Genomic DNA, 26432 nt, shown 5'->3' with positions numbered 1-26432 from the left:
CTATTTGTGAAGTAATGTACATTATAGGTAAGGGTGAGACTACCCTGAGGGCTATAGCACTTATGGAAGTGCACACTTTGAAATGTGGAGCGTTTCCCTATGTGGTTCTGGTTGTTTTGACTGGAAAGAAGTCACTCTGGAGGTACAAACACCAGGATCAAGATTCCCGAAAATACCGCCTTCCTTTTTCCAAGAAAAGTTATTTACTCGTGGCAACAGTGTCCACTGTTCGGCAAATGTTATATTGTCTCACTCAAAATTGGCTGGACCCGTTACCCGAAATGTTTTGTACCCCATTCCTGTTGATGGACAACACATTCTCACTCCCAACTGGTCAAATACCGACGCTTGGTCAGTGGCCCTATGCTTGAAACATGGAAGCTCTACGTTCCCCTCTAGCGTTTTGAATGTATCAGGGATGGCGTGTCAGTTTCCACTCATTAAATGAATAGTGTCTTCTCAAAATAACTTCGAGGGTAGTTTTACCTCAGCTTTTAGGTTTACTTACATAAAAAATACCAGGTTAGGTTTAAGAAGAAGATTGTGGTCTGGGTGAAAATAAGTGTTTGTTACTTAAAATAGTCAGTTTGTTACGTAGCTGGTGTTGGTTAAGTAGAGAAACAAAACTAACAAAAGTAACAACTACAGGAGAATAAGTCGACGCTGACTTTGGTTTCACACGAGACACGAACAGTGGTCCCCTGGGGGAAAGTCTGTTTGTTTCACCCATCTTACCTCAACCCACCGCCCTTTGAGGAATTGTTACACCTTATGCAATGTCAGTTGCTCTGACCGTTTAATAATGACACAGATGAGTTACATACATACGCTACAGGGTGCGTATGTATGTCGTTGGTGTCAGTATTTGACGAGTTGGGGTTGAGAACGGGTTGAAAATGATAAACCGTACCTACAAATGTTCCACTCTGAAGGAAAGTAAACAGGGTTCCCACGCTTGCCTTGAAAAAAATTTCCATGCTACCTCCTGATTTTCCAGGTACCATATTAAGTGATGATCTATAGGCCCCTGAAGCTTTCCGCCCCCATCCGCGCTCCCCTCCCCTCACAAACACAACCCCCTCGGACACCTGACTACTTACTTGATTTAAAAGATGTGCCAGTCAAGTCTACATTGTAAATGCTTTGAGATGATGTCTTATTGATAATATCAATGCATGAAATAATGCAACAAGCTGTAGATGAACAACAAACGTGTTTTGTAGACCCAGACAGCCAGAACCTCACTGCACCGACTGTCTCCTAAAAATTACGTTCCCCCAAAACTAAAATGCAATCTCAATTACGTTTGACCAAAAACGTATTTTCTCCCTGATTACGTTTGTGTTTGACTTGTTACATTGACGTATTACAAATACGTTTCTAATCAACATTTTAACACCACCACCGCCTCTCCTTCTCCTTATTACGCGGTCAGAATACTACCACAACACGCCGCCTGTCTCTGGCAGAAATGCGCTCATCGACGCACGGGAACAACACAGAGTTGTCGGCCGAGATACCACCAAAACACCCCGCCTGTCTCCAGCAGAAACGCGCTCATCCAGGCCGAGCAACGAGGAACATTACGCGGCTACAATACCTCCACAAAGGCCCGCGTGTAAAATCCGGGAGTATTTGTCATACGTCAATCACAAACGTAATCAGGGAGAAAATACGTTTTTAGTCTAACGTAATTGAGAATGCATTTTAGTTTTGTGGGAACGTAATTTTTAGGAGACAGGACTGCACCATTAGACCACCATTACATTTTTCCTCTCGCGCACCCTAGAGGCAGCTCGCGCACCCCCTGCTCTACAACATGGGATCATCCATTTCTATCTACAGTAAAAGCTGTTCACATGTAAAGGGTTTTTATAAACTCATCTTAATTCTGTGCTCAATAGTTTCATTTTATTACTATTTTACACATCATCCAATAAAATTTTCCAGGACAACTGTTTCAATTTCCATGTAAGTGTTAACTTTTGCTCAGTTTCCATGACTTTTCCAAACCTGGAAAATGAAAAAATTAATTCCATGTTTTTCATGGTTTCCAGGTACCGTGGGAACCCTGGTAAAGCCAATATTCACTGTGATCATGTCAATCAGTGATTGTTGTAAAGCACCATCTTTTAGTCTGCTTCCATGTTCAGTGGCTAAGGCTGAAATTCCAAAAAGGAATATGTGATAACAGGACAAGGTGGCTTTCAATGCTTTTTCCTAATGTAACGGAGAAATTCAGTCTTCTTTTGCCTGCTTTTGAGGAGCCAGCTCCTTTGCAGCCATCAGTTTTCAAATCCACTGTGAATCACTCACTTGCTTAAAGAATTACCTGAAAATGACCCATGCTTTCATTGGGAATGAAGAATCAAAAAACAGAAAGCAAATGAAAAAATGTATTGACGTAAATGTGGGCCTTGATATAGCAAAACTGTATAGGGTTTTAGCAAAGATTGATTTCTTTGGGAGATTGTGAGCATACCATTGGAATTTTTAAAACATCAATTATAGTTACGTGTGAGTTTGTAAAAAGAGCTAAAGATAGACAATAAAAGAGTTTATATTTTCTATGTATTCATCATTTTTACTGGCCATAGTCTGAACAGATGAGTTTTTAGTCTAGAACGGAAGATGATTCAAACAGTCATGACTTTGTGCACCTCCAGCTTATTGACATAAAGTTTGATGTGATATTTAATGGTCATATTAACCCTTGTCTTGAAAGCAATGTTCCATGTTTTCTAAAACCAACCAGGATGCATACATGGAAGAGGAGGGACCCAGAGGTGACATGACCATCCAATCAGGGCTCAGTAACTCGACGGAAAGCATCGACAGCATGAAGGCCCTGACAGCCGCCATAGAAGCTGCTAATGCACAGGTTAGTGCTTTGTACTGATACAAATCAACATTTTGTTTGTGCAGTTAACAGATTGTAACTTCGAAAAAGCTACCAAAATTTAAAAAAACACTTTTCATTGCTTTTGTAAGTAGTGTATTCACAATGCACTTTGTCTCTTCTTATTATTCCCATGTAGGTCCATGGACCAGCAAGTCAGCACGTCAGTAACAGCACCATGACAGTCAGCACCCCCTCAGTCCTGAGCAGGGGGCCAGTTGTTGAAGACCACCGGGACGTATACAGGAAAGAAGCACTCAGGAAGGGCAGATGTCTCTCCATAGGTATCCAGGTATGTGTGAGACAGCAGTGAAGGCGGAGAGACAAAATAAACCAAATAATGTGCTTCATTGTTGGTGATTATAATGCACTCATCCTGCCGGTCTCCTGTAGGTGGATGGACCGGAGGAGGTTCCAGATCCAGAGGACCCATCCAAGTTTACCTCTGTAGGGGTGCAAGTGGAGGATGACAGGGGGTAATCTTTTTTTTGTTGACCTTTAAGTCAAAATGTACTTGACCATTTAACATCCACGAAATACATGAGCAAGACTGGACATTTGGTACCTTCTGGCTACTAGAGCCCCCCAATTGGGGGGCTCTCGGGCTCAGGCCACCTGAAAATATTGTTCGGAAAATGCCCTTATTGTTCGCCAGTATTGTGGATTTCTACAGTTGTTTTTCCGGATTAAACAGCAACGTATGGCAACACTATCATCGAAGTCACTTATTACACACTCCAAACACAACTATAGACTACTAATATAAGCATCTAGAAAATGTGTCGTAACAGCATGAAATCCTGGGCAGAAATCGTTATGTGTACGGCAAATCATGATTTGTACCCTGATGCTAGCAGCTACCGAGCTAACCAATGCATCTAATAGCACTAGCACCCGTGGCGGAACGCATAAATACCTTTTGTTTTTCTCTCCGTGGAAGCAGTACAAAGCTGTGAGTGGAGGACGGTAAGATGGCACTGCCCTTCGGCAAAAACAATCGTGGGTTATTGGTCCCGTTTTTATGAAAAATTTGTGCAATAACGTCGCAGATTATCCGTTTCAAAGCTAGAATCATTGATGCCAAGTGCATCCGGTTTGTGCTGAGCTGTTTCCAGAATAAGAGCGGTCAATCCAGCATGGACGAGCGGTCAGACTTCCTGCGAGCAGAAATTTACGCTTGGGGAGACGCAGCACTTCTTTCAACTTTACTCGCTAAAACTTGTCAATCAAGACCCGCTTCGGCACCCGCCATGCTGAGACTCTGACGCGTCGAAGGCGGGCTCATTGAATGAAATCGGACAATGATAGGCTGAGGTACACCCACATACACACACATGAACTGAGAAAATCCTATGGATGAGACCCAGAGAAAGGCTCTGATGATGTTAGGAATCTCAAAATGATTCCTAACAGCTGTATTTGGATGTATTGAATAATATGAGTGATAAAAAAAGTGAAATATATAGTTATATAGTTTATAAAATTTGAATAGAGCATGAGAGAGAAATGAGAATTCGGCTTGAAATTCTGTACTCCTCCTATTATGCTGGCCTGCTTCACTCAATCTAAGTAAAATTAGCTTAGAGAGACCACAAACCTGTTGTGCTATGACACAGGAGTATTTGTAGGGTTCATTAGGCATTATTTAAAAAAAAATGTTCAATGAAAGTGCTTTTTTTCCCAGGCGAACCTGAAACTTTTCAATTTGAGCTATGTGCCATCTTCATTCACCATTAACCAGTAACATATACACAATATTTACACGATTGAACACATCTCACAAGTGTCACCTGTATTAGAGCATCAACATTATTAAAATAGACCTTGTAGTTAGAGCTGTGGACTCTCTTGAGTATGGGTATGCAATTTTCGAGCAGAGGCCTAAAAATAGGGCTGGTAGTTAAAATGTAATTAAGAGCAAGTTAGAAAAAGACATTTATCGATGAATATAGTCTGTCTGAAAAGAATAGTCAAGTGTCCATATAAACTCCGGGAGCAGCCCAATAGTAGTAACTTTTTGATCACAAGGTTATGCGTTATGGTCTATTGTACCCTAAATGAGATAATTTTCTAAATGAGCATCATGCTGTATTGAAGACTTGAAACTAGAGATTGGGATGGTAAACTTGTGTTTATATAACTACACTCAAGTTTTCTCATACAAATGGTGTCACGGGAGTGGGGAGTTGAGAGAAGGCTCGGGTCCGCTCACCAGTATCCCAACCATTACTGTTGAGCGCCCCAGTTTGACCGAACTGGACAGGAGGAAATGGAATGTCCCAGGCAGCCACAGTACAGGCGCTCGCCTGCTCTGATCCGCCTATCTCTCTCCTGTGGCGAAAGGTGAGCACGGCCGAGCTGCATAGGCTCCACCTCCGAGGGGGACGAACTCGAAGCCTGAGGACTTATCCGCTTGTCCTGATAGGCTGACGCAGCAGCACGAGGGCGGAAGCTGGAAGAGGATGACGTCACGGGCGATGCCCCTTGGGACCTGTAAATTCCTCTCACGTTGCCTCTGCCGCATCAGATTATCCAGCCCGATCGCAAGTTTAATCAGCTCCTCCAATGAGCCGGCCTTATTACAGGTTGCCAGTTCATCTTTCACGGCTTCGGATAGTCCGTGAAGTAAAACTCCCCTGAGCGCCGTCTCTCCCCACCTAGACTCGGCGGCGAGAATGCGGAAGTCCACTGAGTGTTTCCGCTACACTCGCTTGGCCCTGTCGTAAGCGGAGGAGGCGTTGAGCTGCATCCTCGGAGTCCACCGGGTGGTCGAAAACCCTCCTCAGATCCTCCACATAGTTCACATAATCCACGAAATTAGGCTGGTCGATACTCAATGTGTTCGTGGCCCAGTCCAAAGCCCAGTAAGCCGGCCACGTAAGAAACCTTGGCCCTGTCTGAGGCGAATGTCTGGGGCTTTGAAACAGGAAGCCCTGTCGCCTCCCCAGCGTTCCGTCATAGGGATCCGGAGATGGCACAGGGGACTCCCGAACCGGCGGGGCGAGGACTGGAGAGGGGAGTGCAGGTGCGGGGTCCGGTGCTGGAGCCGGCTGAGGCTGGACTGTCCGAGCCAGTTCCTGCACGATGAGACCTATCTGAGAGACCTCAGCTGTGATGGATGGCTGTGCTTGATGCATCTCCTTGAGCATCTGCTGGTGTGCCTCCAGCAGCGTGCTATGTCCGGCCAGCGTAGCTGCTCCTGTGGTCGTTGAATCCATCTTCTGGTCAGTCCGTTCTGTCGCGGGAGTTCACGGGTAGGACCCAAACGCAAGACCACAGGAGACAGAGTCCGATGTAACAGATTCTATTTTGAAGGTGTGTAAAGGTGTGGAGCCCGTGGTCCGACACTGGAGGGCAGGTGGATTGACGGTGTGAGTCCCGTGGCTCGACACCGGAGGGCTAGTAGCTCGACGGTGTGATGTCCCGTGACTGGACACCGGAGGGTTGGCAGATCGACGGTGTGATGTCCCGTGGCTCGACACCGGAGGGTTGGCAGATCGACGGTGTGATGTCCCGTGGCTCGACACCGGAGAGTACACAGATCGACCAGTACTCTACACCCGTAGCAGAGAGGAGAGAGATTAGATCAGGAAGATACAACGGGGTTCAACCCACGGAACGGAGGCTACCGAGGCAGAAGACAATACGGACTGACAACCCAGGCCTGCAAGACCAGGGTTGATATGCCGCCGGGTGACGAGCCAGATTGTCCGCAGCTGTGCATCCATCAGGGCAGTGGCAATGGGAGGTGTCTGGAGGCAGGCCCGAGAAAACAACACCAAGCACATGGCATAACAAAACAAACGGGAACGACAGACACACGAGGAGAGGAGATTGGGGGGAAACAGAGGTTAACACACAATGGGTCAGACAGGGATCCTGACAAATGGGTAATTTTCTCATAGATTCGACAATCAAACTCCTTTTGGCAACCAGAGACCATTGGAAAGATTGTAGGTTGAAGGCCTCTAAATCCTGAAACATCTGCTTTGTTGTTGGCAGTTTTGTCCAGTGTTTCTATTGGCGATAATAACATAGGCTTACTCTGAGTAAAGACTGTTGTGGTAGCCACAGTACAAGCATATGTTCTTGCATATACTGCAGATTTTTGCACTCGTGAGCTCCTCGTGTAACAGATCACTGGCTTATATTTAAGCTTTTTTAGTTAGTCACAAGTTTTTGGTACGCAACCTGATTAGATGATGTGTTCAGTTATTGATGTTATGCGCCATGAGGTGTATTTTTCCTCAGACTAGCTGAGTCTAGCTGAGTCATATCCGGCTGTCGTTTAATTACGTCTCTCTCTCTGGTCACAAACATCCACAGACTCATCTGCCAAGGTTAGCCTCTGCGATAAACTCAAATAACTGTTGCTGAGGACCAGTTTCACCGATTTCATCAGACCCCTGTCTATTCAGGTCTGTCACCAGAAGATGCCCCAATTTACATGTCCGTTTAGGGCAGGGGTCGGCAACCTTTACTATCCAAAGAGCCATTTTGCCCTTTTTTCCACCAAATATAATTTGTCTGGAGCCGCAAAAGCTATTTGATATCATGGCTGATAAAGTTTTATATAGTTACATTTAGTGCTGGGCAAGTTAACGTGTTAATTTCGCGTTAACGCTTCATTAATTAACACCGATTTTATGGCGCGTTCACGCATTTTTAAAATTTATTATAATTTGTTTTTTTAAATTGAAAGACAAGAGACAATACATACATAACAACAAGAGGATGACAAGAACAGTGGGATAAAAGTCAGCAAACATGCTATAGTCAGACTGTCTCATGTTTATCGTTTTGTATTAGAGATATGATGTCCCTTCAGGGTTGCCGTAGAGAAAAGGCGACTTCCGCTGCTCTCCCTGGAGACTACTGGACATCGCTGCGGTAAAGTCAGCAGACACTCCGATCTCCGTGGTCAACTCAGCAGACACTTACATGTTAGTGCACCTATATGCTGAAATTCACCGTAAACTCATTTAAACGGCACAGATCGGAAGCGAGCGAAGGACTTTGAAAGTTAGCGGAAACAGTAACGTGAGACAACATCCGGTTTCTTCAGACGAACATCCGGTTTTCAGAATAAGATGCCAACAAAGTATGAATTATATTCACATTAAGTATGAAACATGCTACCTGCATCTCGTGAACCAAATGTTATTGCCCTTTTGTTCATATAGCAGTACTTTTAAAATAAAAGTGCGCAATACACTACTTTTGAATTCATTATAGAATAGAAAATAGAATTTATACTATCTTTATGCCTTTAAGGGGGAAATTTTTCTCTGCATTTGACCCATCCCTGTATATAGGGAGCAGTGGGCTGCCAATGACAGGCGCCCAGGGAGCCGGGGGTTCAGTGTATTGCTCAGGTACACTTCAACATGTGACAAGTCCCAGTCGGGGATCGAACCGTTGACCTTCCGGTTCCCAGACGACCTCTTAACCCAGTGCGCCACGGTCGCCCCCCGTGGCGCCAGTTATTGAACTTTGCCATAACAATGCGATTAATCGCGATTAAATATTTTAATCGTTGCCCAGCACTAGTTATATTATATATACAAAAACTATAGCTTTTTGTATTTATGAAAATATAGAACAAAAATAGACAATTCTTGACATTTTATTGCTAATTTCAGTGACAGTATTCAGTTCCCTTTCAAAGATTGTCGACTGTGCAAAAAATAATTAAAAATAACCGTTATTTATTTCCATGTTATTTTTTGTCAAAGCCTGAGGCCATGACCACACTACTCCGTTTTGCTACATTTACACAAGTGGTGTAACGGATCACGGATCGATCCGCGATCGGTTCGGATCACCCCTCACGGTTCGGATCACCCCTCACGGTTCGGATCACCCCTCACGGTTCGGATCACCCCTCACGGTTCGGATCACTTGTGAACCGCGGATCAATTGAGTATTTTTTTCTTTTCTTTTTTACAGTGTAATCATCATAGTGTGTCATAAATCTTTACTGCTGCTTTTCCTTTTCAAGTAATTCATAGTCCGATGCTGCAGACACGCCCCCTCTGTGAGAGTCACAGACACACACCTGGGGCAGGTGCTGACAGAAGTATCAGAGTGAAGCTAGACAGGCCCAATGGTAATATCACCACAGAAAGGTCTACCCTCTCCCCAGACAATGGAGATATTCTCATCTTTTTAAAAACAATGTAAAGTTGTAGACCATTTCACAGTAATGGTAAACATTATTGTTACCGAGTAGTTCAGTTCAGTTGAAACAGTAGAAGCTAGCTCACTGGCTGTTTCTTTCTTTAAATATTGATCAAAGGATGAGAGTATCAACATACCTCATGTTGTACTTAAAACCTGTTAACACTCTGACGGAGTCTGTCAGAGTGTTTAGTGTACATATGTGTCATGTACACAACTGCTCTGTAAAGATAGGTACTAATGCGACATCTCATTAGAAAGCTACGGTTCTTGTAATTCGATTTATGCTAACTATTCCAAGATACAATCACAACAGCAGGTACAGTCAACGTTTCTGTCACACAACACTCCAAAAAACGGCAGTTAAAATAATCTAGTAAACCTTTGTGTAAGTGTTGATTTTAAAGTAAATTTGATGTGCTAGAGAGAGAGAGAGAGATGAAGACCTGCAGCGCTGTAACTAAGTCTGAAAAATAAATCTGTTTGAGTTTATAGAGAAAGATTTTAGAGAAGATCTTAAGTATCAAACACGACCTTTCATTATTGAAGACTACTTTATTACTCTGTCGTATGTTTTTAACTTACCAACCATTCTACTTCCTGTTTACACCGTCACCATCATGCCCAGTGTACGTGAAGTCACGTGATATTCGTTTTAATCTGAACAGAGATCATTTAGAAAACGATGCTGAAATGTCGTGTGGACGGAGATTGTTTAAGTTTTAAAACGATTAGTTTAGGATCCGTGAATTGACCCTTCACTAAGCAGACTGGCTAATTATAGAGGTGCAGTGGCTTTGACCAGGGTCCGACAACTATCCGACTCTGCTCCATAGACTCATCAATGATCTCAGATGTTCTTCATCTTCAGGTTGGTTTCGTGGATTTGGAGCTCGTCATGGTTAACCGTTTTGTGATAGTAGTGGCGGGCCGTGCATTTTATACCTGGGCCTTCACTGCGGTCCTGCAGCTGAAATACCACCTTATAACCACATGATGGCGCCACAGCTATTCATTTTTAAGGCTGTAACTATGTAAGTCTTCGTATTAAACCGTTCAGTACGAGTCGTTTGAATAATGCTCGAGCATTTAGAAAATGCAAACGCCTAAATTCAGGAAAATACAACGTTCTCAGCTGGTCTGGCTGTGGGGTTCACAGTCATTCCTTAATGACAAGCCGCGACCCAAAGAGATTATCATAGGACTTTAATTTCACAACTTGAACGTTGAATGTACTGCTCTGCAACGTCTTTCCTCGTCTCAGCCCCCTGTGTCATGGTGCATCTCACTCAGTCAGAATGCCCATATTTGATTGGCTGAGCTGCATCACGTGATGCGATTCACTACCCATGAGCCTCTGCTGGCTATTAAGTTTTGTTTCACGATAGTCACGTGCTCGCCCACTGACCAATCACAGCACACTCTGCACCTCGCGGAAAAGCTGCACACATGGACACTGAGCGGCATGTAATGCTGACGTCATTATAGGCCGGCGCGCAGGCTCTGATAGTCAAAGAATACGCCCAACATGTCAAACTAAAGATCTGATTGGTTGAACACTTTGTAACTAGCGTAAGCATTTTTATGCTACGTTAGCCACTGAAGGTATACTCTGAATGTCTACATGCTGCTTCTGCTTTTTAATGATTGTAACAGTGAATAAAGAGGAACAGCTGTTCTTTCATTTCATTGTTGTCTGTCTGGATCTCCAGGTGATGTGGTGGTTCACTTTTACACTGACATGTAGCTTTAGCTTCTGTCTTTATCTTTTTAACATGTCTTCACTGCTGAATCACGTAGACATCCTGGATATATCCTTCAAACACATATTGTAGACCCTTCTGTCTGCTTCTCTCTGAAATAACTTTTCTACAATTTTTTTCAAGAATTTGACAATATTTCTTCAGGGAGTGCAGATAGTGACATTGTGGGCTCCATGGTAACTCTGGCAGTTTGATGGAGTAGCAGCAGGCGCGAGGCTTAGCGAAGGGTCAATTGGGACCCGTAACCAATTTTTTAAAAATGGAAGCCTTATTTCATCAACACCACTTGAATCATGAAATTGATCCCTCAGAGCAGACATAAAAAAAATCTTGGTGTTAAGTGTTTTCTGTCTCTCTCTTGTCTTCAGGTATCGTCGGTTCCAGCGTTCCAACAGTGTGACAGCAGCTGTACAGGTAAGCTTCCACCACTGCTGTTTTGTTATCGAGTTACCAAACTCAAATCAATACCTCCTCCACAGCACTTGTGTTTTTTGTGTCTGTCCACTGTCTGTTTATTAGTTACAAAAATGGCTATAGTTAGACAGAGTTAACAACTCTGTGGGTCCTCTCAGATCATTTAGTGTTTGAAGGATGAGGGTGTTTCATTTCAGTCCATGATAGTAGATACATGAACACAAATTACATTTTCTTTCTAAGCATACATTCGGTATTTCCAATTCTCGTGAAGAGCCTTAAAACAGCACTTGTCCACTGAACCCAGTGATGGGCACATTTTCTTTGCAAAGCATTCAGACTGTGGTTATGAAGCTACGGGCAGTAAGGGACCAAAATTGGGAATCTATCTGAAATTAATCTGTATCAGCATGGGATGTGCGTAAAAACTTTTTTTTTAAAGAGAAAAGACACTTGTTCAAAGAACAGCTGGAAAAATAGACCCAGAGTTATTCAACCCTATCCAAAATGCTGCAGCACTACAATCAAGTTCTACTCGGGCCAATTAGACTGAATATAATTAGGAAGTGAGTGGTCAGACAAAGACTTAACAGACTGTTACCACTCTAACAACTCATTGAGATGTATGCATTATTCCATTCAGGCAGATATGGACATGCCGGACCTGCTGGACACCCCTCTAGACTCGTCAGACACCGACATGGAAGTCCTGTCATCTGGTGCCCTCTCTCGACAATACTCCCGCGATGCTGCCACCTCTACCGTCAGCATCCAGGGCTCAGGGAACCACTACCACGCCTGTGCCTCCGATGACTATGATGATGTGGGCTTTGACCCGTCCATTCTCCCCCCTCCAGACCCATGGATAGACAGTGTAACGGATGACTCGCTGGATGTCAACTTCAACAGCTCTGCTATTCTGGAGGTATGTGGGACCGTGTTCAGTGATAACCCAAAGAAAATGGGAAAACCATCAATATGTGGATCAATTACAAAAGAAGTGCCTGGACATTTTATTTACAAATTTACTCATGATTAAATGTTGGTATAAGGTTAAGCAATTTTAATAATTTAACTAAGTCTATTCATCCATCTCCATATCTCTCCAGACATCTGGAATTTATCTTGATATGAGACGTAAATCATTTTTGTATCATTTCTTCTCTATACTCAGTTATTCACACCAGATCTATCAACATATCCATATACCTCAAGAGTTCGTATGATATCTTACGAAAAGTTACTATTTTTCTTATGTTTTCTGCCGAAAGCCAGCAAGGAGCTTCAATTTCGGCTTTTTACATACCTGCGGTCTTTTCAAAATAAACTTTCATCTTCACGGGAAACTAATGCTACTTGGCTAGGTTTATGAAAAGATTGTGAACTATGTTGTGAGGTTAAGGCAACAAATATACTTATTTAGCTTTCGAAAAAGATCGTCGTTTGGGTTAAAATAGCCACGGAAGTGCCGTGACAAGTAAATCAACATTGACTTCTCCTTTCACACGAGGAGCAAACATCGGTCTCCTTGCTGAAAGATCGGTGTTTATTGGACCCATCAGCCTCATTCATGATAACGTGGATAACATACGAAATGATTTCGTGGGATACCTACGAATTGCAGTGCATTGTTTTACATACAGTAGGTATAGCTTTAAATGCTGGGACCAGCCTGACTTTCAGACAAATTTCACTCTTCATGCTCATTAATTGCTTCTGTTGTGAGTGTGCCTCTATTTGCATTTGCACGAGCTTGTTAGACAGCAGCTGACAGTTGAGTACCACTTCTTAGCTGCATGGGCATGGTCCAATTGTTTCCATGTTTTCATCACCAACATTGAATTTGATGACAAGAATATATATTTTTTATTTAACCAGGCAAGTCCCATTGAGATTAAAAATCTCTTTTTCAAGGGAGACCTGCCAAGACAGGCAGCAACATAAGAAACACAGTTACAGACAGAAGACACCGAACAAGACAAGTTAAAATAAACTAAAAGTTAAGAGACAGTGACGTAACCGGGTTAATTTAAAAAAACATTGTAAAGATTACAGATACTAGAACCCAAAAGCACAACTCTGAGACAAGATTCAGGTATAGGTTTCTTTACTTGGTAAAGGCAGGGTCAACACGGGGAGGTCAGTCCAAACAGGCAAACAAATCCAAGGTCGAGAAAACAGGCAGACAGGGTCGGAACAGGCCGATCAGAATAGTACGATATATAACACTGGACAGCTTGGCAGAGACGCACAAGACAATCTGGCAGAGTGCAAGTGAAGGGACCTAAATAGTGAGGGCTAATGAGGGAATGGGCTGCAGGTGAGATGGATGAGGAGGACCAGGTGAGGGGAATGAGAGATGATCAGGTGTGCGTGGTAGGATCTGAAATGACAGGAGAGTTAGTCAAATAAGCAGTCAGGATGAAAATAAACTAATATGAAGGGGAATTTGTGACAAACATTGACATTTTTGGGAACGTGCCTCTATTTCTTTCATTTTAGATTAAAAGCAGTGAGTGGTATCAGTTCTTTGAGTTTTAAGTCATTCTGCAACATATTCCAGGATGAGAGAGCAGAGTACACAAAAGACCTGTTTCCCTTTTCCGTTCTGGCATTTAGGACAGTGAGCATAAAGAAGTCCTGAGAACGCAAAGAGTATTGTCCGACACTTTCCCGCATGATCAAGACACAGGTAGCTTGATAGCAGACCACGGATTGCCTTATAAATAAAGGTGTACCAATGACAGAGCCTACGGGTGGCAAAAGCAGGCCATCCTGCCATATAATTGCTTCTTTTGATTTCATGATCACAGCAATAACAAAAAACATGAATGGAAGTTTTTTAAAAGACATATTGATTCAATGATTTGTATATCAAGAGGTATATCAAGATGTGTTCTGAATTGAACACATTGCTGATATAATTGCCATTTATAATTTAGAAATATAAATCAATATTTGTTTTCTTGTATCGTAGACACTGAGTCACAAGAAATCACGAAGATACATAAAAATACTGTATATTATTATTGTTGTTTAAGAGTTAAATCTTTTACCAACCTCCGTCCTGATCATAACTACCAAATATGAATTAATGTGCGGATTTTAACTCTTTAGATAGATGACAGATAGATTCATACTTTATTCATCCCCAGGGGGAAATTTGTATGTTACAGTAGCAAAGATATACTTCAGTAAACGAAGTAACAGAGTAACAATATTAAGTATGAAAAATGCACAATATATACAATGAAATAACAGAGAAGAACATATTAAATATAAGAATATAAGAAAAGAAAATAACAAAAATACACAGTATATACAATGAAATAGAATAGTATTACATTTCCTTTTAGTGTTACATTTGTTCTTCAATAGTTTTTGTGACAAAACAATCTCACAAAAATTTTATATTTTACTGTGTACTTATAGGGGGATTCTTTTTTTCACCGACTTGGAAATGTCAATGATCAGCATCAACTTTGATTTCGATACATTACCTCAAACACTGCAGAGCTCCATAATACAGCAGCAATGTCCCTCGTGGAAATGAGGAAAATATCATGTATTTGCCTCATCGACAAGCATGAGAAAATGACTCAATCTGATGAAAAATTGTAGAATCTACAATCCTAAAGCCAGGTCTCTAAATTGAACACCTGATATAATATTAATTAAAGCTGCGAGCAGCGATGTACGGGCCCTCGCATCTTCCCACACGTCAGGGGTACTGGCGGGACACCGGCAGATGCGGCCATAAATATCTACGACCATCAGACAGCGCGCCCACAAGTGAGACGTATTTTTAATGCGTGGAGTACGTGATGTTGGAAATCATGTAGTGCAGAGGTCTTCAACAGGGGGTCCGCGGAGGTACTGCAGGGGGTTCGCGAAATATTTGGTTCATTAGACAATTGAAAAATAAAAAATAGTTGTTCTCTAAACATGAATGTGTCCATGATTTGAATAGTTCAGTATTGTATGAAAGATAAAGGGTATATTGCATGGCAGTGGCACTAATAGACCATCACTCATTTTAGTTTCCAGATTGATGTTGAAAATGTACAGCTTGTATGCAGGATTATCATGCAATTGACAGACAATGTTGATATTGGCATCAGCTGACAAGGTGTGTTTATAAATGTCAGTGGCACGGCCTCCCTACTCACTGTGCCTTACACATGTTTAAAATAACAACATGAATATATGAACCTGTGTATTATTAGAATAGCATTATCATAACATATTATTATAACATATTAGTATTGAATGCACAATAAAGAGGTATGTTTATACATGGTACTATGCCCAGTTTAATATAAAACAAAATTTTTATACAATATATATAGTCGTGGGTCCCTGCTCCATCTCTCAGTCAGTTTGGGGGTCCTTGGCCTGAAAAACGTTGAAGACCCCTGATGTAGTGCAAATATTCCACCAGTTCCTGTATCCCCTATGTGGCGCTAGAGATCACGTGCTAACATATATTATGTTGCTCTATAGAGTGGTCTCGTGTGACGTCACAGTTTAGCTGTCGGCCATGTTGGAGTACACACAAAGCCACTGGCATGCACGGCTGAGTCGCATAACCTATCGGTGGTGAACTTTTGTGCTGTCTTTGGTTGTGGCAGCAGAGCTGATAGAGACAAGAAATCATTCTTTCGTTTGCCAGCGGTCACTGCACATCAAGGAAATGACACGAAGGAGCTATCCAAGCGACGTCGCGAGAAATGGCTGTCATGCATCTCTCGAGATATAAAGGAATGTCCTGCCTCTGCTTTTGCTTTGAAAAAAAAAAAAAAAAGTAAAATAATTTATAAAAGTAAGTCACTAGAACATGGGAATCTTAAATTCATTTTCTAGATATCCGCACCCCTGATAATATATCGTCACACACGCACACGCACACAATGACGTGCATGTACAATGTAAACAAACACACGTGTCTGTTTGCACTGAGTAAACATTGAATATTGCTAAATATCGGACCAGATCTGTATATATTTACCCTTCCAATGACGAGATGAGAATTCTCGACGACCGTTGCTTTGACGTCTCGGACCCATCCACTGACAAACTGATTATAAGCGTCGAGCCCTTTGTAGCACTCCAGCTCGTCTTTTGTGTAAGGACTGGGGGTGTTCACGAGATACGTGTAGATGTTGGCGTAGTTTACCGATGGAAGATAAGTAGGATCGGCACTGAAACGATCTGCACTCATGTATAGGGATCCAAGTTACCAATAACCTTCAATTTGGCCAGGTAGCGAACCTTTGATGCACTATCCAGTGATTCAAAGTATGGTATTTTCGCCGCACTTCCTTGTTTACTCGCCGCCATGTAGGATCTGTATGTACTCCAACATGGCGGACAGACCTCGTATCTTAGGAGATCGTGACGTCGGTGAGACCACTCTATATCAAGTGCAGACCACGTCATGTAAATGTCATTCCGTTTGTCACATAACGCTGACTTCATGTTGCCAGTAGGTGGCGATACTCAGGCCAGGACTGTTATCAAGTATGGCAAGTTTGGGACAGATTTGAGTCCAGTGGACTTACATCAGCTTGTTGTTTAATGACGAATCACGTAAAATGGTCGCCACGCCACATTCCATCAAACGTAAAGCTTTGAGTAACTTTTAATCACAAAGGTCTTTAGATTGTATTGACCAAATTTGAAGTGGATCTGACAAAGTCCCCAGGAGGAGTTCGTTAAAGCATAGCGACTAGAAATCATGGGAAAATTCACACAGAAATTGAAATGGTAGAGGAATAGAGCAACAAGTGGTTTAATAACCACAGATAAAGTCCCTATTATTTATAATCCATCCAGTTAAATTTGAAACTGAGAATAATAATTGTTCAAATATAATTGGTGTACTTTATTTATTTGATTTGACAGTTGTTGACGACACAGAGACGTTGTTACGACTAGGCTCCTTGAATATAGGTGTGTGTGTGTGTGTGTGTGTGTGTGTGTGTGTGTGTGTGTGTGTGTGTGTGTGTGTGTGTGTGTGTGTGTGTGTGTGTGTGTGTGTGTGTGTGTGTGTGTGTGTGTGTGTGTGTGTGTGTATATGGCACTAAATAGTGCAAGTTAGACGTTGTCATGTTCCGGACCTTTGCACAAGGAGATTTTCTCAATCTGGACCTTTTGGAAATTGAATTGAATACCCCTGGTCTAAATGCTTGAATGGCAGGTGGTTCAGCGGTCAGTGTGTCACAGAGATGGACACTGGTTTCTGAAGCTGCTGCAGGCCGAGACCGACCGCATGGAGGGCTGGTGTCGACAGATGGCGCTCGACCAGCGGGACAATGACCTGCCTGAAGATGGTATGTCTTAGTGTGTGTTGTTCGTCAAGTCTAGGGGTCCAAAGATGTACGTTGCTACATAGGACAGGCCTCATTTCATTTGCCCTAAAACAGAAAAACTAATTCAAATGTAAATGAATTATGAAAAAGTAAGCAGTGAGCATAGAGCAGTGGTTCCCAACCTTTTTACTTATGACCCCATAATATGAAGAAATGTGTTGTTACAGAGTGCATGCATGCGTTTGAACACTTTAATTAATCAAAATGTCTTTTTTGATTTCCGATCCCAATCATTTTTTGCGTGGAGACCACTATAAAGTTTTGAATACAATTGTGAAGTCTTAAAGTGACCAAACTACATATGTTTCATCTTACCTGAAGAGCTATTTATCAATCTAGATCATTTTGGTTTACGTTGCCGAGTGTTGGAGACATCAGCCGTAGAGATGTCTGCCTTCTCTCTAGTTTCATCTAGGGACTACTTTCTTTCCACCAAACTACACCAGCCAACCGTATCGCTGTGCAGAAGGAAGTGTGCATCTACACATGGGCTTGTGCTCGTGACAGCTCAAGATGCAAACAAATACGGCGTCCTCCTCAGCTGAGCTGTAATGTAAGCTAGCTCAGTGCTGCTACGTGAGCTTGTGTAGGTGCACACTTCCTTCGGCGCGGGGATGCGGTTGGTGGGTGTGGTTCGGTAGAAAGAAAATAGTTCCTAAAACAAAACTTATCACGGCAAGGTCTGTGGATTATCTTGAGTTTTTCAAATGTATTTTTTTGTCGCTTTGAGCACCACAAGCCAATTGTCATTAAGTTCCATAATACGGGAGAGAAGACAGACATCTCTACTGCCACTATCTCCAACATTCTGCAACTAACAGTAAAACTAGAAGAAGCTCCCAAGCTCAAAGACGGCTAAATGTGAAATCAAGTTTTTATGTCACTTGCCTACCAATGGTGTTGTCAAAAACAAATAATTGCACCAAAGAAATCCTGAGTTCATCAGCATATTAAAAAGCTAAAACACGTTTAGAACGGCCCATTGTACATTTTCTGGAGAACAGATGGATGTACTGTAGGTTTGTCTCGTTCTAAACTCTGTCTTTGCTCGCAGTCCTCGGGAAGATGAGGAGTGCTGTAGGAAGTGCTCAGCTACTGATGTCCCAGAAGTTCCAACAGTTCAGGGAGCTGTGTGAGGAGAATCTGGTGAGTCAAAGACACTCACACTGAGAACATGCAGCCAGTCATTTACATAGTTACACCTTTCACTTTTTGTGTGATAGACTTTTGCAAAAACTAAGATTTGATTTACAAAACACATGTTCTTGGTTTCTGGAATTACTTTTGATGTCCATGTTCCTGCTTTCTCCTCCACGTTCTCTCTTGTCACTCCCTTTTTATGTTCTCAATAACCTGAGACCTGCTTATGTTTCTGTTTTTCTTTTTTTAGCCTCCAGGTATAAAATTTATGGGACGCCTGAGAGGCAAGAGAGAAAAAAAAAATCTGGTGATAGATTTTCCGTCTGATTATTTTTTCTTTCTATGCACTCAAAACAAGGGGTGACCCTAGATGGTCAACTATTCGACGATTTGGTCTAATAATCAGAATCAGAATCAGAACGGTTTATTGGCAAGTACGTTACACATACAAGGAATTTTACTTGGTGAATGGTGCATAACAATAAACAATGAACACAGTGCAATAATTAAGACATCATTTAAAATTTAAAGTGCAAGCAGCATTGATCGGGCCCTCGAATACTCACACACGTTGAGTGTACTGGCAGGACTCTGGTTGATGTGGCCATGCATTTCTGTGCACGAGTTAAACGGTATTTTCTGTGTCGACTAATGGCGTTGCCAGGTCATTTTGCCAGGTCTTAATAAACCTTGAATGTTTTGAGTGTACCTCCGAATACAATCATAACTGTATGCTTGTAAAAATTGACAAAAAACTGAATGTGTATTAATGCACTTCATTGTTAGCAACACAACAGACTGTCAAAGTAAATGCAGGTCATTTGTTTGTGCAGGTAGCTCTGACAATCAATGCTGAGTGACTCAAAGCTGGAAGAGTCGAGGAGAAATAGGAGAATGTATAGTTCCATGTGGAAAAAAAAATATATTTTTATAAAGAAATAAATTTAAGCCAAAAGGTGAGCCAATGTAGAATAATCGATCATACAAACTTCACGTTGCATGAAATTACTTTACATTACGGCCAATTTACTATTAATGAAAACTCCACGTACAAGTGCGATTTGGAAACCTTTTTAATCCAATTTCTGCTCTCCATACATCGTAGTTTGCACATATTTAGACCAGAGAAGTCTTTCTGGTGGTGTGCCCAAAAACCCTTTCAATAAGTTCAGTGTTTGGGCCGCTGTAAATATAGAATCCTGCTGACGTCCGTGGTTGCCAGTAGGTGGCGCTATGACTATGAGTTAATATTGGCATGCAGAAGTCCTAAAGTCATGACAGTCAACAAGCAGGTCAAGTTTGGGACAGTTTTGACAAAGTACAGTCGAGTTACAACAGCTTGATGGATGATGGTGGACCATGTAAAATGGCTGCCACACCACGTCCATGTTATTAAATGAAGCCTCAAACTTTGAGTAACTTTTAATCACGTGATTTAATCACATGATTCTTTAGATTGTTCTGACCAAATTCTAAGTTGATCTGATTAATTCCCTAGGAGGAGTTAGTTAGAGTACAGAGCCTGGAAATTGCAGAAACGACACTAGAAATTCAAAGTACACAACCTACAACTTCTTGTTGCCACTAGGTGGCGCTATTACTATGATTCTAAATTGTCCTAAAGATATCTTCAGGGTCAGGATGTTATGACATATGAGAAATTTGGAGAAGATTAGACAATGTACGGCCGACACCCCAATCAGACTGCAATTTTCCAAAAACTGGCTTGCGTGCCAAATTTCAAAAACAGTACGTTAAAACAAGTATATTATAAAAGTGGCAGGTGTATTTTAATATAGAAAGGATGTGCAAGGATGTGTAACAGTATGAAATTGTCCTGGGGATGTCATCTGATTCAACAATATTTTACTTTTATCCTCTCAGGGCTTCCATCGGAACACTAAATCTCTCTAAATATGTTTTGTCTTGAGATGTCGGTTAACGTCGGTCAGTCATCCAGAGTCAAATATCACAAAAACTGCTGCATTGATTGTCATGAAATTTTGTAGAGATATTCATGCTTCCCAGAGGACAAATCATCAGACTTTGTAGGTCAAATTTGTTGGTGATAATAACAACAACTTTTGTTCTTTCAAAGAGTGCCAAGAGACTGTTAATACTACAGGAAACCACTGACATGGTAAAAGACCAAAAATACTACATGTAATAGTATGAAATCATAACATTTTGATGGATATATTTTATGACTTTTGTAAAGTAAGATAAGATAATAAAAATAAGATAATAAAATTGGAGGTAATCCTTCCAAATCCTTTTGGATGGCAGAGAAACATATCTTCAGTTACTAAAGAAAAAATGCTCACTGTGTCAAATCCACCAATGGTAACATTTATGTGCTACTGTGAATATAGTGTTAGTGTTATAGACGAAAATGAACAAACATATTATTATATACCAATGAAACAAATTTTGATCAACAAGCAAGGTTTCGAAGAATAGTTGGTGCTATTCCCAAAGAGAGTGTGGTCTTTTGGGACCAATACCTTTGGGGTCTTATACCTCAAGATATAATGAAAAACACGAACCAACCCAATAAATGGAGGCAACGGGTACCAGCCAATCAGAGGCAGAGTAGAGCGGGTCATGGCTTGAAAAAATAATGGAAAGGTCTGATCACATCACGGCCGTTTGTTTTTGGGATAACGGGTTATGGGACAAATGGGCTTTGGGTCCAATGGGACATTTTTGGGACTGTTGGGGTTTTGTAATAATGGGGTCTGAACAATGGGCAGTCCCCGATTTAAATCCTCTTCAGCTGTATAAATGTTTTGATTCATAATTAGTAGCAATATGAACTACATCCTTTAAAATACAAGGGGGTTACGCAAATTTACCTCTGACCAGTCATAAAATATATACTCATGTTTTTTTATATTTTGTATTCTTTTTCGGGACACATAATGGGGCACTTTGGGCTTCTCTATAAATTAACTTGAAGATGACTTAATGTGTCAAACATTTTTTATCCCTTTTTCGCTTCCTTGGCTTTAGTCTTTGATACTACTTCTTCCCCACCTTCTTCCCCACCTTACCCACTGTCATAGAACCCCAACGCCCACCCTCGTCCCGTGGCCTCAGACCTGGCTGGTTTTTGGGATATGCTCCAGCTGTCGATCGAGAACATAAGCCTCAAGTTTGACGAGCTTCACCAGCTCAGAGCCAACAACTGGAGACCCCTGGATCCCCCAGAACGAAAGGTACACACACATACAAGCGTCCACTGTGCTGACTGATTGACCAGGGATAACACCTTCATCTGAATGGAGGATTTAGTGTGGTGCTAGTGCTTTTGCTGTTTGCCTGTTCAACATTAGTTTATTGAGCCACTGTAACAACATATTTATTTTAAGCCCCTATACACTTATATTCAAATATACTTTGAGCAAAATGTATTTTCTCCTGAAGGAGGTCGGGGATGGACTGATGGGTCAAACACAAAGCTGTCACCCAGGAGACCACTGTTCGTTAGGGATGGGGGGGAAAATCGATACAGCATAGTATCGCGATATTTTACGTGGCGATATTATATCGATATACGGACGCCAAGTATCGATACTTTATTGTATAAACTATTTAAAAAATAAATCAAATAAAATAAAAAATAAATCAAATCAATTGCTTTTTCAGTCCACTAGATGGTGCTGAGTTGTTTTCTGGTGAGGTTAGCAGAGGTGCCGGGTCTGCGTGCGTGATTGGTAGGAAGTTGGTCGAAACAAAGATGGAGACATCAGAGAAAGAACTCAGATAAAACATGTTGTTGACACAGTTTTCCTTTGGGGACATAATTTGAAGTTGAAAAAAGTAATAAATCGCAATATATGTTATCACAATACTCCGAATATGGCAATATCATGAAATCCATACTATGAAATGATAATATCGAAGTATCGCGATAATATCGAAGTATCGCGATAATATCGAAGTATCGCGATAATATCGTATCGTGACCCAAGTATCGCGATAATATCGTATCGCGAGATCTCTGGCGATTCCCACCCCTACTGCCTACTGTCCCGTGTTGACTTATTTTTGTGTGCTGAAACTAAATGGTAAAGGAACTGTACTTGTATCGCGCTTTTCTCGTCTTCCAACAACTCAAAGAGCTTTAACACTACATGTCATCATTCTCACCCATTCATAGAATGATGGCATAGCCCACAATTTGCAATTTGGGATTAAGTGTCTTGCCCAAGGACACATCGTCACTGACTAGCGGAGCCAGGGAATCGACCCGCCGATCTTCTGATTGAAGAACGACCCGCTCCATCACTGAGCCACAGTCGGGACATATGCACTTACTTTAAGCTAAACGTGATGTTTTAAAGAACCTATCCAAGTAGTTGTGTTGCCCAAACCTCACCTTTTGTTTCGTTGGGTTTAAATTCACAACGTCAATCAAGTATTTTAAAACTGCGACCATAAAATGATTCCCCCGAAACGTAATTGAGAATGCAGTTTGATTGTAAGGGAACGTCATTTTTAGGATACATGATTGCTTTGAGTGCTTGTTTGCTGTTGGACATCATAAAGCGAGCAGCAGAATCTCCGTTCAGATGATGTTACATCAGGAAAATGTATCAGTGGGTTCACTATGAGAAGAGGGGTGAGCTCGCGATGGTCATTAATTAAAGCTTCAACAGGAAAATCTACTTTAAAGTTATTCAGTGCCTGCTGGAGAACTGGAAACACTTGATCCTCCTTATCATACCATTTTAATTCACCTCTCTCCATTTTTGGCTCCTCTCTCGCTCTCCCACACCAGCATTGTGGCTCTTCCTGTCTGAATGAAGCCGTTAGGGATATTAAGGTGAAAAACACCTCTGTCTGAATGACAAAAAACCAGCACGTAGACGGACAGATGAAGCCGACAGTTTTACATGTTACCAGTTTTAGATCAAAGGTAACAACCCTGAGGGGACCGTGTGGAAATCTTTAGTCGTCCGTAACTTTTTGTCGTTCGACTACGACTACTTCTGATTTAGAGCTTTTGAGATCAAAAACAGCCGATGTTACAAGTTTCACAAATATCAGACTGCTGCTGTAACTCGCGTCTACAAACCACCCAATCAGAATACAGCTTGAGATGACAGAACACACACGGATTGGTGCCACCTTGTAATCACTCAAAGACATAAACTGTTCAGTTCATGTAGCTTGTATCTTTGTTGTATTTTGCAGAACCTGCGATGATGCGAGGCGATGACGTGTCTCTGCTTCCCCCCGTTTATTTATTTCATTTTCATTGTTAATGGTTGATTACCATTGACATGTGTTGCATCTGACGCGCTATTATAGTGTGTCATAGTGTGTAGTGTCATAGTGTGTCGGGGCCTTTACATTTAGATATGTATAGATATATATGAATATTAATAAGCCCTCTCACAGTGCACTTTACAAGCTCCAGTTGTTTTATCTGCAAGACTCATCCTTTTCACCCTGAAGCTCTTTATTAGCTCATAATTAGATTGTAGACACACCTGAGCTTCCTGGCTGGAAGCCTTCCATGCAGGGGTAATGCCCAGTGTTAAAGAGAAACTGGGTAGAGATATTTGAAATAACACTCAGCTACACTTTCTGTATTCCAACTCAACAAACTGACAGGACTCATCCTCTCTGCAACTCTCACTCCACCGTTTCCTCCGCAACAAGTAACATCTTGTTGTTATCAAATGCAAAAGGAAGCCCTGCTGTTCATCTTGCCGTGCTTGTGTGCCGTGGTCTCTGTGCTGATACAGATCCTCTCTATATCTTTCAGTGTATCTGTAGATCTCTTCCAGCTGTCCTCTGCCTGCTCCGTTGCTCTCTTTCAACAGTGTCTGTTGTGGCTTTGCATCATTGTGAATACTGACTCTGCCGGCTTCCTCATTCGCTCTCATTGTTGTCTTTTTCTTTCTTTCTGCTTTTTTTTTTGTCGACAGTGAAGGCGCTCGCAAACAGCCACGCATCTATCAGCATAACTGCAATGCCAAGAACACCACGGGGCCTTTACACCTCTGGGCCTCCGTAGATCCATCATGTCTGTCCTTTCCATTCATCTGCCCATGCTTCCTCCTGCCCTTCCTCCCCTCTGCTGCCTGCAGCCACCTCACCGTGTGTGGCTGTTTTGCTGTGTGTGTTGGACGGGAGAGTGTGGCTCAGATTCTTGGATCAAATTAGAGACGTGCATAACACTCGAACACCAACACAAACTACAACAACAGGGAATTAGGAGGCAAAGTAAACCAAATGTGTTAAAGCACCAGTAAAAAGGCAAGTTTGCTACTGAAAAATAATTGAGCAACACTTTCGTGTCAGGAGAAAGACACAAGAAATAATGTGTTCTGCTTGGTAGAGGAATTGGTCCCGTGTTTCTTTCATGTACAGCTAATGAAAACATCAAATAGATGCAGGAAGACACCTTTGCACGGGATAATCTTGCAAAAAATGCAGTATATTTATGTATTATCATACTAGAATACCTACCTAGCATGCATATCAAAGACTACACAAGGTCCACGAGGTACAATTACAGCCGTCCCCATGCAGATAGTTTTACAGCAAAGTTTATATTATAGCGGAAATAGAACAAATGTGAGAACCAATGCGTGCAGAGAATGAGTTAAGATTCCAGAGTAGCTGCACTGACACAGTGATGAGGATGAAACGGTGATACGGAACATCTAATTCATCTCTTCTTTACTTACACACACGTAGAAGTGCAGAGGCTTACAGGCCACTAAAGATGCATTAAAGATGGCAGTTACACTGTGCATCACAGGCACACATACACACACACACACGTTTCTCTTTTTCCTGAAATGTTCTCCCTCCCTCCTCTCCCCACCAGGAGAGGAGGCTCCCACCTCCGGTGCCAAAAAAGCCACCCAAGGGCCCCCACCACCACCACCACCCCCCTCTGGCCCGAGACCGCTCGCTGGAGAGCTCGGAGAAACAGCGGCAGGAGGCCAGGAGGCGCCTCATGGCCGCCAAGAGGGCGGCGTCTGTGCGGCAAAACTCTGCCACGGAGAGCGCCGACAGCATCGAGATTTACATCCCCGAGGCTCAGACGAGGCTATGAGGACACGGGGGGGACACGCACAGGGTTACATGCAGCACACCAACACAAAGATGTACGGTCGTCCATGCCAAGGTGTAGGGGTCTAACCAAGTACCAATACCTTTAGTTTTTGGAGTGATTTTCTTCCAGGTCATAACTCATCAACACACAGACGACATACACGGAATCCCCTTTTTACAACGGTGTCTCTATCTCCAATATTAAGAAGGCGCTCCTTATTACTTCATCAGTTCTTCTTTCATAATCATCAGATCCCTTTCTTTAGAATAGTATACGTTTTAAGCAGAATCAAGCCTGGCTGATGTTCCACAGCTGTTCTTTCTACTTCATAATCAGATATCAATGAATAGTAAGGATATGGAGAAGCCTGTCAAATGTTGGTCGATAGCTTTCTTAATTTAACATTTCAAATGTCATTTATTTGAGTCTGGACCTCTTCTCATCTGCACACTCTCCTTTAAAAGATGCAGTTACAAACACATCTTCCAGTTTATAAAGAAAATCATGCCGCCAAGCTTGTTATAGACGCAAAACAATGTGTTTTTTAAACGACCAGTGTGTAGGGTTTAGGGGCATCTATTGGCAGA

General features: G+C 42.0%; 1 protein-coding gene across 1 annotated transcript in view; it reads left to right on the top strand.

Annotated features, from left to right (window-relative positions):
* The window catches only part of dlgap1a (discs, large homolog-associated protein 1a), a gene marked incomplete at both ends in the record, with an annotated part of 97007 nt that extends 71162 nt beyond the window's left edge, over positions 1-25845 (top strand). Inside the window, 9 exons of the mRNA XM_079284501.1 lie at positions 2756-2881; positions 3039-3191; positions 3293-3375; positions 11211-11256; positions 11900-12151; positions 17456-17588; positions 18682-18773; positions 21833-21985; positions 25615-25845. Of these exons, the coding sequence (XP_079140627.1) occupies positions 2756-2881; positions 3039-3191; positions 3293-3375; positions 11211-11256; positions 11900-12151; positions 17456-17588; positions 18682-18773; positions 21833-21985; positions 25615-25845 (1269 nt within the window). The remainder of the gene's footprint in view (positions 1-2755; positions 2882-3038; positions 3192-3292; positions 3376-11210; positions 11257-11899; positions 12152-17455; positions 17589-18681; positions 18774-21832; positions 21986-25614) is intronic.
* Positions 25846-26432: the final 587 nt, after the last annotated feature.

The sequence above is a fragment of the Melanostigma gelatinosum genome (assembly GCF_949748355.1).
Source record: "Melanostigma gelatinosum genome assembly, chromosome: 15".
In the NCBI taxonomy this organism is placed as follows: domain Eukaryota; kingdom Metazoa; phylum Chordata; class Actinopteri; order Perciformes; family Zoarcidae; genus Melanostigma; species Melanostigma gelatinosum.
Note: the sequence above shows the minus strand (reverse complement) of the source record. Positions and strands in the feature narration are given on the sequence as shown.